The following is a 13,447-nucleotide window of genomic DNA, read 5'->3' on the forward strand; positions in this document are numbered from 1 at the left end:
GCAGACACAGTCCCTGACAGGTGATTCTGCTGTAGGTGGTTGTAGACCACACTTTTAGAAACATGAAGATGGAGAAAACAGACTTACAAATGGACAATGACAAGACTGCCTGTTAAGGCTGGAGCTTACAGAGAGGAAACAGATAATGAACAGGAGTCCACCTCGGTCACAACGTCACAAGCAAGGAGCGCAGGAGCACTCTGCAGAGAAGATAAGCTATCAGACAACTTTCATGGTGTCTGTGGTCTCTAGGGACAGTTGTGGCCCACTTAGACAAGTCTTTCCATCATTTTATAGTTCAAATAGCTACACAGTCAATAGTGTCCTCTCTGTATAGAATGGATGATTGAACGTGATCCTTAGAGTTACACCAGGACAAAGGGGAGGAAAAAAGAGTCTGTTATTAATAGAACATGTAGACGAATTGGACTGGGAAAGTTCTGAGTATATCTTTGAGTATATATATGGCTATATATTCCCTGCTAAATGTATTATGGGACTCATGGCCCCTATGACCCCTCCTCATGCCACTTCCAACTGCTTTTTCCTCTTTCCAAAAGTAGTTCCAAAACCTTTCGAGAATGAAAATTTGCTTGGCCCAGTTAATCTTTTTGCTACGCCTTGAGTGCTATGGATTGGCTGCCTTGATGTCACATGCCCACCATGGTCCAATCAGTTGCCCCCTGGAAAACAATCAACTAGTGCTGAGCAGGAGTTGATGGTGGGGCAATTTGACTTATATGTGCCGGAGACATTCAGGATTAGCAGCTTATCAGGCAACAAGCTCTTATTGGTCTATCCTGTACCAATATACATGTGTGTAAACATTTTCTCCAACACCAGACTAGTAGCTCAGAGCTTGCCATTTGAAGACTGGGGTTTGCACACTGGCACCACATCTAAAAGTTGTATTACCTTGGGCAAATGACTTCATTTCTCTGAAACCCTTCCCCATTAGTGACACAGGAAAAGTCACACAGCCCTTCCTGGGTATGGAGAATCTATTGAGTGTAGGCACTGGGCTAAACTCTAGAGCTCCTGGATGAACGAGTTACCATCCCAGGGAGCTTGTTTGCAGCTCATAAGACTCACGGGGTAGGGGGCTCTGTCAAATGCATATTCCAGGACCCAGCCACCTCCAGAGATTCTGCTTCAGTAGACCCGGAATGGAGCATAGGATTTGCAGTTTACTAAGAGTGCCCTAAGGCTACAGGTGGTCGGTGGACCTCACAAGAAGCATTAGGGTGGAGGAAACAAGACTTTCAAATGGATAATCACAACACTGCTCGTTAAATGCTGAAGGACATCAGGTGCTGAGAGAAGAGCAAAGAGCTTGGAGGACCAAAGGAGGGGTACACTCTGTGGAGGATGGTGTCAGAGAAGCTTCACAGAGGTGGCATCTCAGCTCAATAGGGACTTGCCAGATGGAGAGAAGGCGAGAGCTTTCAAGACTGCCAGCAAAGGTGTTTCCTGGGGTGGTGAGGATTTGGGGGGACACAGAGGCTTCAATAAGGCCAGAAAGAGAGAGAAACCAGAGCACAGAGAGCCTTGTTTGCTCTGTTAAATTCATTTCTCTGTGATGGGGCATCAGAAATGTTTAGGTTAGTGAGAGACAAGTTCAGATTTGACTTTTAGAAAGATGATTTTGGTTTGAGGGTGGAGAATAGAATGATGGGGGTGAGAGGGACTTTACGGAGACCTGAGAGGAGACTGTGGGCATAATCACAGGTGAGCTGTGAGGAGGAGCTGAAGTCAGCCAATGGGATACAGATGAAGAGCAGAGGTGGATATGAGAGATATGCAGGGAGCTAGGGAGTGGGGTACCTAGCTTGGAGAGTGGGTGACATCCACCTAGATTTGCAGTCAGGTACAGATTTAGGCAGAGTGGGAATAAGCAGGAATGAGTTTTAGTTCAGGTACATCTAGTAGAGAAGCCAGTAAACAGTTGGAAAAATGGAAATCCAGCTCAAAAGGGAGATTGAGCTTTGCTTAGAAGTTTGCAAAACTCTGATGTCTTGGTGATAATTGAAGGCATGGGTGTACGTGAAAGGTCTCAGAAAGAACCTTAGAGTGAAAAAGGAGGACGTACGATTAGAATCCTGGGAAATGGAACCCCAAGAAATAACCATACACAAGGGATGGGCAAAGGAGGAGAAGCCATTTTGAAGGAGTTTCAGAACAACAGCTCAGAGACGTGTGACAACTTTGGTGACAGTAACCTTAAAGAAGCCAATACAAATGATTGACAACTTTGGTGACAGTAACCTTAAAGAAGCCAATACAAATGATTAATAATGCTAGCTGCCATTATTATTATTTTTTTCTCTTCCACTTACCACATGGACTACTGTATTTTATCTCACTGACTGGTTAACTTTCAAGTACAATGGTACAACAACAAAAAACATAAGCATAGGATCATCTCTCTACCAAATGTCAATTCAACTCTGGGGACAGAATACAACAGGTAGGTTTTGTATTCCATTTTTAACTTACAAATCATTTTTACAGCACCTACTCTGTGCCCGGTCCTGAGCCAGGTGTGGGTGATGGAGAGGTGGACTGGTCCCTGCCCTCAACGAGCTTACCTTAGTTCCAGTAGGCGGCCGATGTGAAACAAGCGTGGCAGACCCTGCGCTATGGTGCTGCGAGTCCAGCGTGCCTCTCTCAAGGGGACGTAGAGTGGAGAGCGTCAGGAAACGAAAACATATCGTAGAGCAGAGACGACACTGGTTGGAGTATTCAGAATAGAGAAAGGATCATGCGGTAATAAGGACCAGGGACAGCTTACAGGAGGTGAGTTCTAATCCAGTGTAGTCGAGGTTTTGCTGTTAAGGGAAGAGAGCACTAAATCCAGCTTCCAGCCCTACCACCACTCTGCTAGGTAGCCTTAATCTTCCTTGGGGATGGTGCTTTTCTCCAAGAACCTACAGGCAGACACCTCACAGTTTGGAAGGAAGAATGGCGGCTTTACCCCTCCCCCCACCCACTCGTTCCAGGTGTTTCCAACAGGTGATTTCTCAGTCTGAGCCAGGAGTCAGGAGCAAACAGGAAGGTTAACCCTGCCTCCCGAAGCTTCGCAGAATAGAGGTGTGTGGGGAACTCCAGTTCAGTAGTTTTGTGGGGTTGGTTTTGTTTTTTGCCTTTGATGGGATCAGAACGTTCATTTCCAAGGAGAGACAGAAAGAACTATGTCGTATTTAAGAGCAAGAGCCTTGGAGTCAGATTGTGCTTAAATTCTGGATCTGCCTCTTATCCCCTGGGTGACCTTCGGCAGTTTATTCCACCTCTCTAAGCCTCAGTCTTTGTTACCTAAAAATTTGGGATAAAGATACATACCTCCTAGGGATGTTGTGGGGATTAAAGGATAATGTGTACAAACCCCACAGCACAATGCCGGGCACACGGTAGCTGGTTAACAAAAGGAATCTGTGGATCCAGCCAGCGCCAGCTATTGTTACCAATACCCTGGAAGAAGGGCGGCGGACGCACAAGCGGCGGCCCCCTCCTCCCCAAATCTCGGCCTGGCAGACAGCCAGCGTCCTGGAACTTAAAGGGACTTTCGATGGAGGAACCTCATATGGGTGGGACGCCGGGGTCTCTCGCGTTGGCGGAGGCGGTGAGAGCTGGCGGGATCGCTGTCGGCGCCACGAGAAGGGCTGGGGACCCGAGAAAAGAGCCTGCGCTCCGGGCCCCGCGCCCCGGGGGCCGCCTGCGAGGCGGGAGCGGGGGAAAGAGGAGGGGCGAGCGGGCCTGTCCCCGCCTCTCGCTCCTTCCATAAATCACCGCAGCCGCGGGGCCGCGCCGGGAAGTGCGCGGAGCCGGCGCGCAGCGTGGTGGCACCAGACGCCTCCCTTTCCCCCCGCGCCGCTCTCTTTCTTCCAGTTTTTTGAAACCTCCCCTCTCGCTCCCCGCCCGGCGCCGCTCCTCCCGCCGGGGGCCGCCGCCCTCGCTGCGCCCGGCCCCGGGAGGCGAGAGCGCGGCGGCTCGGGCCCGGCTGTCAGCCGGCGGCCGCTCTCCGCGCCGGTCCCGGGTCCTGGTCCCGGGCCGCCGCCCGCCCGCCGAGCCCGCGATGGTGGCCGCCCGCGCTCCCGCGCTGCAGCCGGGCGCCCCCTAAGTTCCGAGCGGCCGCGGCGCGGGGAGCGGCCGCAGGAGGGGAAGAAAGTTTTGCGGGGCGCCCCGAGCGGGCCCCGGGCGCACCTCCCGCGCTCCCTCCTCGCTGCCCGGCGCCTGGAGCCCGTCGGCCGCGAGGGGGGGGAGGCGGCATGGCCCGCGAGCCGGAGGAAGAGGAGACGGCGGGGGCGGCCGCCCTGGCCCGCTGCTGCCCGGGCTCGCCCGGCCGGGCCGGGGCCGGGGCGCAGCGGCCGCCCCTCTGGCTGCTCTGCCTGGTCGCGTGCTGGCTGCTGGGCGCCGGGGCCGACGCCGACTTCTCCATCCTGGACGAGGCGCAAGTGCTGGCGAGCCAGATGCGGAGGCTGGCGGCCGAGGAGCTAGGGGTCGTCACCATGCAGGTAAGTGGCCCCCTTTCCGCCCCCGAACTTGCCAGGTGTCTGCCTGTCTCCTGCGTAGAGCCCCGTCCCATTCCCCAGCATAGGTCCCGGGGCCGAGCAGCGACCTCGCTGGCATGCACAGAGCCCCCTTTGCCGCAGGACACCCCTGTCGTCTGCTCAGACCCCCCTGACTACATACCAACTCCTCTGTGTGCACTCAGAGACCCCTCCCTTCTACGCTGCAGAGGCTCCTGCCCTTTGCGCGGAACCCAGTCTCCCCGCTGCAGAGCGCCTTTATCTCGGCAAGGATTCTCCGGTTCCCTCGCACCTCCTCGAATTTGCACGAATTTGCCCTGCAGCCTTGTTTTCACCCAGCCACCCCTGCAAACTCCCCTTCCCTCTTTGTGCCCTCGTCCCGGGGCAGACGGCCCCGCCTGGCTCGGACGATTTTCCGAGGCCCCCAGCCTCCCCCCTTGACCACCACTTCGTGTCCCCCGACCCAGGCGCACCGACGGGCGCGGGGAGGCAAGGCACCAGCGTGCGCAGCTGCTCCAGGGCCACCTGGGTCCCGGTGGAGAGCCGCCCGGGTGCGTTGGGGGAGGGGCTGGCCTAGATCCCCGACTCTCGTCCGGTGTGGGGGACTTTTTTTGTTGCTTTCAGCTGTTGCTGTTGGTTGCGCGCTGTCCGCTGTATGATTTTTGTTTTGTTTGGTGTATGCCTTTTTGGAGGAGGAAGAAGGGAACACAGTGAATAAGGTTCCCGTGTCTCTAGATGTTTACCAAGTCGATCCTCCCCAGGAGAGGAAGGGGGCTTTAGAAAGATTGCTCGCGGCCAATGAGGAATCCTGAAGATGTTACTAATAACCAACAGTAATAAAAATTGCTGAACAGCAACCACCTGGAGATTCTATCCCGCCGTTATTGTAACCGACTTGGCCGGAAAGGCCCACTGGATTAGCAGAGGTTGAGGTGACATTCCGGGTCTGGAACCTTTGCTGTAACGTTCTTCCGTAGAACAACCTCATTCTCTTAGGCATCCTAACAACAATCATGGTGATGAATGTGGTCTTCTTCGAAAGAGCGAAGTTTCCAGGAATGTGTTCTTGGAATAGGTTTCTGATTTCGATTCCACTGTGACCACCCTTCCACCTCCCACCGGGAGAGGTGTTTTGAGTCACTTGGGGATTCAGGTTTCTGACGTCTTTTTTCTTTTTTTTTTTTTTTTAAACTCCTTCTCTTCAACCCCCATGCCCCAGTTTCCTCCCAGGATGATACAATTTTCCTAAAGCCGGTTCTCAGACCTTTTCCACTGTAGTGAAAGAGGATTGGGATTTTTTTTTTTTTTTTAAGAGTGAGATGAGGTTGAGAAGTGGATGGTTTGCTTGAAAGATAAATCTGTATTTATTTGCAGACACCCAGCCTGAAGTGCAATAGAGTCGGGCTTTCCTCATTTGCATAATAATAGACATCTTTTAAGATACATCAATTTAACTGTCCTTTTCTATGCAGATATTTCAGGTTCAGATTCAGTGATAATTTTTTCCATATGCATTTTCTGATTTCTGATGATTGCTGACAGAGTTCTTAGGAGTGAAGTGACTTTTAGAGGAAATGGAACTAAAATGTTAGAAAAAAACTAGGAGTTTTTTCCTCTAGTGGTGAATGTTTCAATTCAGAGCACAAACAGTTTTATTTTTGCATAAAGACACCTCTTTTAATAAAGAAAATTGAGTATGTTGCAGTTTTGGGCTGTATTTGTAAGATTAGAAGGCGTTTGTCACTTTCACTCCGTCTCTAGGGCTGGAAGAGGGATCTTAGGGTTTTTCCCCCTTCCCCATATAAGCTGAGGACTTGCTTCTTCTAAGATGCTGACAGCAGTTTTACTGTTTCTCACCCGATCCTTGACAAAAGGTGAAATCGGATCCGCACACATTGTCATTCAGGTAGAGATGCAAAGCAAATGTAGTTTTGAAAGGCTTTCCTGTTGTAAAGGAGACACTTGAGAAAAAAGCTCTGATCGGTGGGGGGTTTGTGCCCAAATGGCCCTTTATCTCCTCCCAACTGGCCTCTTTCTAACACCTTTGCAACCTCATTGTAAAAACTGGCCTCCTGGGGACAGGGTTTTGTCTGGCAAAATGTGAAGTGGCTTCTCTCCTTTTTTTGAAAGGAGAAGCACATACTGTATTTAAATTCCTCTTCTTGAGCTGTACATTGATCTGCCACTTGCCTCCATCTGGGAAAATTGGGGAAAGAGTCTCTCTTTAATTTTGTTAGACTGCCAGCTTTTGGTGCGGGGAATACTTGTAAAATAAAATCTAAGTCAGGTTGGATTTTTGGCCCCTGGAACAAAGATTGCAAGCCTTACATTTTCCTCTAAACCTCTGGGATCTGTCGAATGGATCTGAAATTATGTGGGTTTAGTTACCTAAAGTGCAGATTATATAGTCCTCCCTTGTGGAATGTTGTATTTTATAGCTGTCGAGCTCATCAGTTGTTCAGAGGTAGGTGGCCTCGTGTGGATGTTACGGTGAGTGGGGTCAGACTTCCATATGCAGATATGAGTGGCTGGGGAGAGCTCCTGTCTGCAGGGAGACTGTCCTCCCTCGATTAAGGGGCTGACTCCTTTCATTTGACCTTGGCATTTCAAGCAGAGTGTAGACCTTTCAAGACAGCATCTTATTTGATGAGAAACTTTCTGTAGGTCAGTTTATATGTAAAAAGCCTATTTTCAGACTTTTGAATTGCTTCTGCTGCTGCTGAAATTCTCCAAAGACAATTTTTAATTTTGAGAAATTGCAAAGTAGCTCTCAAACAAGGCCTGTTGCAGCGTTTCGAATGGCAGCACATACTGCTCACAGGAGGTTGCAAGGGGTAATTTTACAAAAACACAAACCAGGCCTTTCTTTCAGCACTGTTGTTTCCCGTGGCAGTTTTTGTGCTTGCTGATAGAGAAGACAGTTTGAAAAGTGGTCTATCCTAAACATTTTCTTGGAAAGCTTCTCTCATGGAGGCTGCCTGCTTATTTTGTTGTTGTTTCTTTTTAGTAGTGGACAAGATTTAAAAAATCTTTAAATGACTTGCACCAACTAGTTTTGCCAGTGCCCTGGGAGAGCTGCCCCCGAGTACTGCCCCCTGGCAGCAAACATCATACATCATGGGTAAAAGTCGAAAACATGATCATCGGCTCCTCAGGGAACTGGTGGAGCGAAGCTGTCACCGGTGAGATCTGGGGCAGAGGGCGGTTGTATCCAGGGAGACTTGCTTCTGCCTATTCATTCCTGCAGCAGGTTTTTACCAAGCAGCACGTGGAGGGGAAAGAACTCCACGTTGGGTAGAGACCTGGGCTCCAGCTCTGCCGCTTACAAGTTGGGCGATCTGTATCTGCAAAATTGGGGACGAGGATTCTTCCTAGACATTTGCTCTGTGGACTTAATGGAAATAGTGTGTGTGAAGGCATCTGTTAATGTGAAGCTGGGGCTGGGAAATGTTGATGGACGTGGTTGTTCTTAAGTGGAGAAATACTCATGGAGAGCTTACAGTGCACAGAGCTCCGTGCTAGGCCTTTAGGGGACTTACAGGGTGGTGGTCCAGCACAGCCCCTTAAGGAGTTTACAGTCTGCGGGAGGAGGAGGTAAGACTGCACAGGTAAAACAGTTAAGTAACAAGGCCTGCTTGTTAGAAGGCATATCTGGCTCTGGGAGCCATTTTACCAGGTACTTATAAGGCCCATTTAACATTATATGACAATACAGGCTTCCTAACAGCAAGGGCCTGGCATGCGGCCAGTGTACCCGCCTTGATGTTAGCTCTAACACAGCTCTGCTGGGCTGGGCATAGTCACTGGGAACTTGGCAGACACACCAGCAGGTTGGTCAGACAGCTGCTCTATGGGGCCTTGAAGGGGGGGGGGTGCCTTCCAGTGGGGGCAGAAGAAATACCAGAAGCACAAACGAGAACGTCTACTCAAATTGAAGAAAGAGCAGCAGCCAGGACAGCGACTTCAGCAACTGAAGAGTCAACTGGGGCAGGGCACTGGCTGAGAATATAGTGCGATGTTGTTGACGGTGGCTGCAGCTGCAAGTGAGAGGGGAGGCCTTCTCTGGATGCACCAGAACAGCATTGCGTAAGGGCGTTGTTCATTGTCGCATGCATTCAGTGAACTTTGGGGGGCTTCTACTCTCTGAGGAGCCTTGGGTTTGACTAAGCTGGGGATACAAAGTGAATAGGGCCTGGTCTGTGACCTTAAGCTCTCAACTGATGATGATGGAGACAGATAGAGAAAGAGGCGTTATGATACAGGGGGTTAGAGAGAGGCGGTGGAATGCAGTGGGTTAGCGCGATGGCAGAGGAACAGGGCATTATGGGAGGACAGAGGAGGGGAGGTCACGGAAGACGGCTTCTCCTCCCTTGGCCTTTTCAGTGAATTGTCCATACACAGAGGCTGATCCTGAACGCAGCGGCAGCCTCCAGCATATGAAGGGTAACCAAACCATTGGTTCCTCAGACATTTCTGATTCCCTTTGGTGGCACTGGACGAGGTAGTTGGTATGTCTCAAGCGTCTGAGAAGGGGGTGGCTGTGACTCTTGGATCTCTTCATACAGCCTCATGTCTTACTCATTTCTTTGGCCATCTCCCCTGGAGTTTCTGTGGTTACTGGACAGGAGCATCTTGGTGGCTCTACTGTACCTGCATGCTGTTTGCAGCTGTGTTTAGGTGCAGTTTGTATTTTCCCCTAAATTGTGTCCATCATACCAGGAATGGCATGTCTTAGGATGATTTGAATGTGTACTTGGGCAATATAGAACGTTTTAGGGGGAAAAAAGTCACCTGTATTTGCAAATAATGTGGTTTGATTCTATGCGCTGCAAACCCTGGTGGAAAACCCACTGCCTTGCTCTCTTCTGAAATTGAATATTTGGAGGAGAAGAAAACTGACCATCAATGGATGACTCTGAGTTGAACTTGGTAAGAATGAGCCCAAGGAAAAGCATGTTGAATGACTTCTGAGGGATTCTCCCTGTTTGCTTAGTGCTGCCTCCACTTCCTCCCCACTAATACCTGTCCTCGCTGGCATCGGCGCCTGGGCCTAGGTTTTTCCTGCCAATCATACTTGAGTCTGGAGAGGGGCGGGGAGGGGAAAGAGATGGTTTCACAGTTTATAACTTGGTGCTATTTCTGGTTGCTGCTTGAGTGCCTTCCTTGAACTTAAGTGGATGAGCAGACAGGAACCTTGCAGAACTCTGGAATTTTGGTATTATATGCAGTGGGATTTATTTTGGGTATGCTTGGATCTGGTGTAAAAAGGTATTGAAATTCAAAATATGAAGGGACAATGATTTTGACTCAGCTAGTTATTAACTGTAACTTCTAGTGTGTTGTTAAATTGCTCTGAACTTTAGTATCTTCATGCTTCATTTGGTTAATGGAGGGAAATATATTTTAGAAGAGAAGTGTCTAGTGCAGGATCTGACATTGGAACAGGCAGTAAACAGAAATAAAGATAGGACAGCCTGTTGAGTGCCAGGGCACAGAGCTGGAAGACAACCACCATGTAGCTCCCGAGCCTGAAGGAAACAAATCTAATTTTCAGAACCTGCAGGTTTCGATGTGGTCAGTCTTCTGTCTTAGGGGTTACCAAAATGCGGTGCACAGATCTCAGGGATGTGGTGCCAAACCATCCTTTGGGATTTATGAAGAAAATATTAGATCTGCCATTCATAGTTATTTATTTACTTTTAAACTTTTTTATTACAAAGATTTGAAGAAATATACAAAAGTAAAGAAAAGAACGTAAGAATGCCCATGTACCTCTTACCCAACTTAAACAGTTATCCACTTGTGGTCAGGCTGGTTTTATCTCTGCCTCTGCCTCCACCCACATTTCCCCTCCACCCAGATTATTTTGAAGCAAATTCCAGGTATCACATAATTTCTTCCATAACATTTTTCATTGCATTCTTATTTAATTTCTATAGTTTTAAATGTTTTATATACATAATATATTGGTGCACTAGTCTGTAGAATTTGCAGTCCACAAATAAATACAAATATTTTAGAGGGTATATACTTACAATTTTTTATGATGACATGCCTGAGCAAAACCATCGCCGTGTTCCCTAGCCCTTTGCCAGTAGCCAGTATCTTTGCCCAGCAGCCTCCTCGGCCTTCCAGATGTAATGCCCTAGCTTCATTTGGGAAGCTCCCCATGGACCCTTTTTTCCTCCCTTACACATGCCATCTGGCCCTCGTTTTCATGCCTAGCCCTCCTCACAAGGCTGAGGTTCCTTGTTTCTTAGTGGGTGGCTTACCGTGTGTGCACACGTATTTGACTGCAGCATGGATCACGTCCTCTCCTTACTGTGCTCGCTCCTCCTTCCAGAGGAGGCAGGAGTGAGAAGCGCCCAGCCAGACGAGCTGTAAGTGGGAGAGAGGGGAGTGTTGAAGAGGAAAAGCTGGACTATAGACGTGTGTCTTCTGATCAGCCTGTCAGCAAATGTTCACTGGGTGCCTTGTTGCAGTGTTGGAGTGGGGAGAGTGAAGGAAAAGCCTAGGACATCGTGCTTTCCCTCTGAGAGCTCTTGCCTTATCAGGAGGCTCAACCAGTTTGTATGGGTCAAGACCGTATAGAAAGAAATGCTCAAGTATGGGATCTACCTTACTCCCAGGGTTGCTAAATCTAACATTTACAGAGTCAGACAGAATGAGTGAGGTGGGCCAGGTGTAGGGCAGGGGGAGTGGTGTCCCTGTAGTGAACTGCAGGGCATGTGCCTGGCTGATGGAGGGACGTGCTACTTAGCTCCTTGATTGTTGCCCATTGGCAGCGAGAGTCCGGTGTTGCCCCATGACTGTTTTTTGCGAGGAGCTGGATATCTGGTTTTTAGACGAAACCTCTTGATTCTTAAAATGTTGACAAGTAATTCAGATTTTAAAAAAACACTGTGTGGGCCAAACCAAACATGTCTTCAGGCTGGATCAGGCCAGAGGCCATGAATTTGCAGTGTCTGGGCTAGAATTATTCCGTGGTCTCCAGGAGATGAAACCAGTGCGTGCGTGTAAAGAGGATGGGGAAGCAAGTTCTGTGTAACAGAGAGGAAAACTTTCCGATAGAATAGTTCTCAGTTGGATTGCTTTGGGAGATGAGGTCCCTATCGTCATAATTACTTAAACAAATAGTTATTAAATGTTTATTTGGTACCAGGTACTATGTTAGGTCTGAGATATCCATCGGTTAATTTCCGATGCAATGGCTGTCATGAGAGAGGAGGTTCTGGATGCTTGGAGAAAGTATGTCAGGGATGTTAACCTATTTGGTGCTGGAGAGGGATTCTGGAAGGGCTCCCAGAAAAAGTGGAATGACTAGGAGTTGGTTAGTCAAAGAATGGAGTTGCCAGAAAGCTCCTTTGAGGAATGGAAAGATGGCATTAAGGTTTGGAGTTGAGAGAGCTAGAGGGAAGACAGGGCACAGAAAGAGGTCGGAGACGCAGCCAGAGGTCAGGATGTGAGATCCTTGATCCTTGTCAATTGAGACATTAAATGCCAGGTATCAGCACACACAATTTACACTGGCTTGAACAAGAAAGGAGCCTGCTGCCTTATGCAATTGCACAGTCCGGGGCAGGTCCTGGGCAGGGCTAGGTTGGGGCTCAGACAATGGGGACTATACCCTATTTCTCTCTTTGCATGCCCACTTTCTTAAATAGGCTCGCCCCTTTGTTTCAACATGGCTGCCAGTAGCTTACCAGCATTTGAGTTGGGAACTAGCCACTGCTTGTGCCTGAGTCTCTTGTATTTGGAGGAGACGTGCTCTGGGGGAGAGGAACTAGAAATCTGGACAAGGCTTGCTGCCTAGAAGACTCAGTGAAGTGATTTAGGATTCAGGCACCCTTAGCAGCCACCCGCTGCCCGGGCGTGCTCCATATGTAGTTCTGCCTCCCCAAGTCCAGTTCAGGGAGGGCCTGCTTTGGGGTCTCCCTGCTTCTGGTGGGCAGACAGGCTGGCTCGCTTCCCCTGGTGGGCTTGTGGTCTGCCCTGAGGGGTTGTACAAATCCGGGCTCAGCAGACCTGCCCTTGGCTTGCCTTTTCTCCCTGACCTCTCAGATCCACAGATTACTGGGTTCCGTGGGAACTGGGAAGGACTAGAGAGAGTCAGATCTGCCTCCTTCATTTTGCAGATGAGAAACTGAGGCCCCATGGGGAGGCCTGGAGATCACACCGGTAGTAAGTGGCAGACTTGGAACTCCAGCCTCGGTCTTCGGCCTCTTGCTTTTTGACCCTTTTTACAACACTGTCCTGTGGGAGCTCCATTCTTCCAAGACAAGGGCGGCTGAAGAGGGAGAAGAACCTCGACGGAATTAAGAATCTTTACGTTCCTCTTTCCATAAAGAAGTTTGGCTTAGTTTTTTATGGCTGAGAACTTAAAGCCAATAGTCCCATTTGACAGTTGACTGGTTTTTTTAATGTTAAGTTGTTATTTAAATACCTAGACGTCAGTGAGCCACTGAAGAAATACAAAAATTCTGAGACTTACTACAATGTTGTTAGATATTTTTTTAAAAGCAAATTTACGTGGTCAAAGCTATTTATAATTGTGAACCTACCTGTACCATCAGAGTAATATTTTATTAAAAAGGTAAAGCATAAAAAGCAAAGAAAACTTAAGAGGAGGAACAGCTTTGGTTTTTTTGGTGTTTGTTTATGTAAAAGTTACAGAAGGAAATTCCACCTGTAATTTTTAGGCAAAGTTCTATTTTGGAATTGAATTTCAGGACCTGCCTTTCTCCCTAGTCATAGCAGTATGAAGTTTGTTCATTCTTTCTCTCTCTTTTATTTTTTATTTTTATTTCTTGGTGAAAATTGCAATACTACTACTACTTTGGAGGGGTTGTTTATTTGATTTGATAGTGGAGCAAAATAAATGTCATTTGAATGCCTCTTTACCTTGCCCTTTCTGTTCTGAG

General features: G+C 48.7%; 1 protein-coding gene across 2 annotated transcripts in view; it reads left to right on the plus strand.

Moving 5' to 3' along the window:
* Positions 1-3,904: 3,904 nt before the first annotated feature.
* CACHD1 (cache domain containing 1) overlaps positions 3,905-13,447 on the plus strand; it is a 202,017-nt gene continuing 192,474 nt past the window's right edge. The window contains exon 1 of one of the 2 annotated variants that reach the window (XM_058538219.1): positions 3,905-4,511. In XM_058538219.1, coding sequence (XP_058394202.1) covers positions 4,266-4,511 — 246 coding nt within the window. In that variant the 5' untranslated portion in view covers positions 3,905-4,265. The remainder of the gene's footprint in view (positions 4,512-13,447) is intronic. The other variant, XM_058538218.1, reaches the window with a different exon arrangement.

The sequence above is a fragment of the Diceros bicornis genome, chromosome 4, assembly GCF_020826845.1.
Source record: "Diceros bicornis minor isolate mBicDic1 chromosome 4, mDicBic1.mat.cur, whole genome shotgun sequence".
In the NCBI taxonomy this organism is placed as follows: Eukaryota; Metazoa; Chordata; class Mammalia; order Perissodactyla; family Rhinocerotidae; genus Diceros; species Diceros bicornis.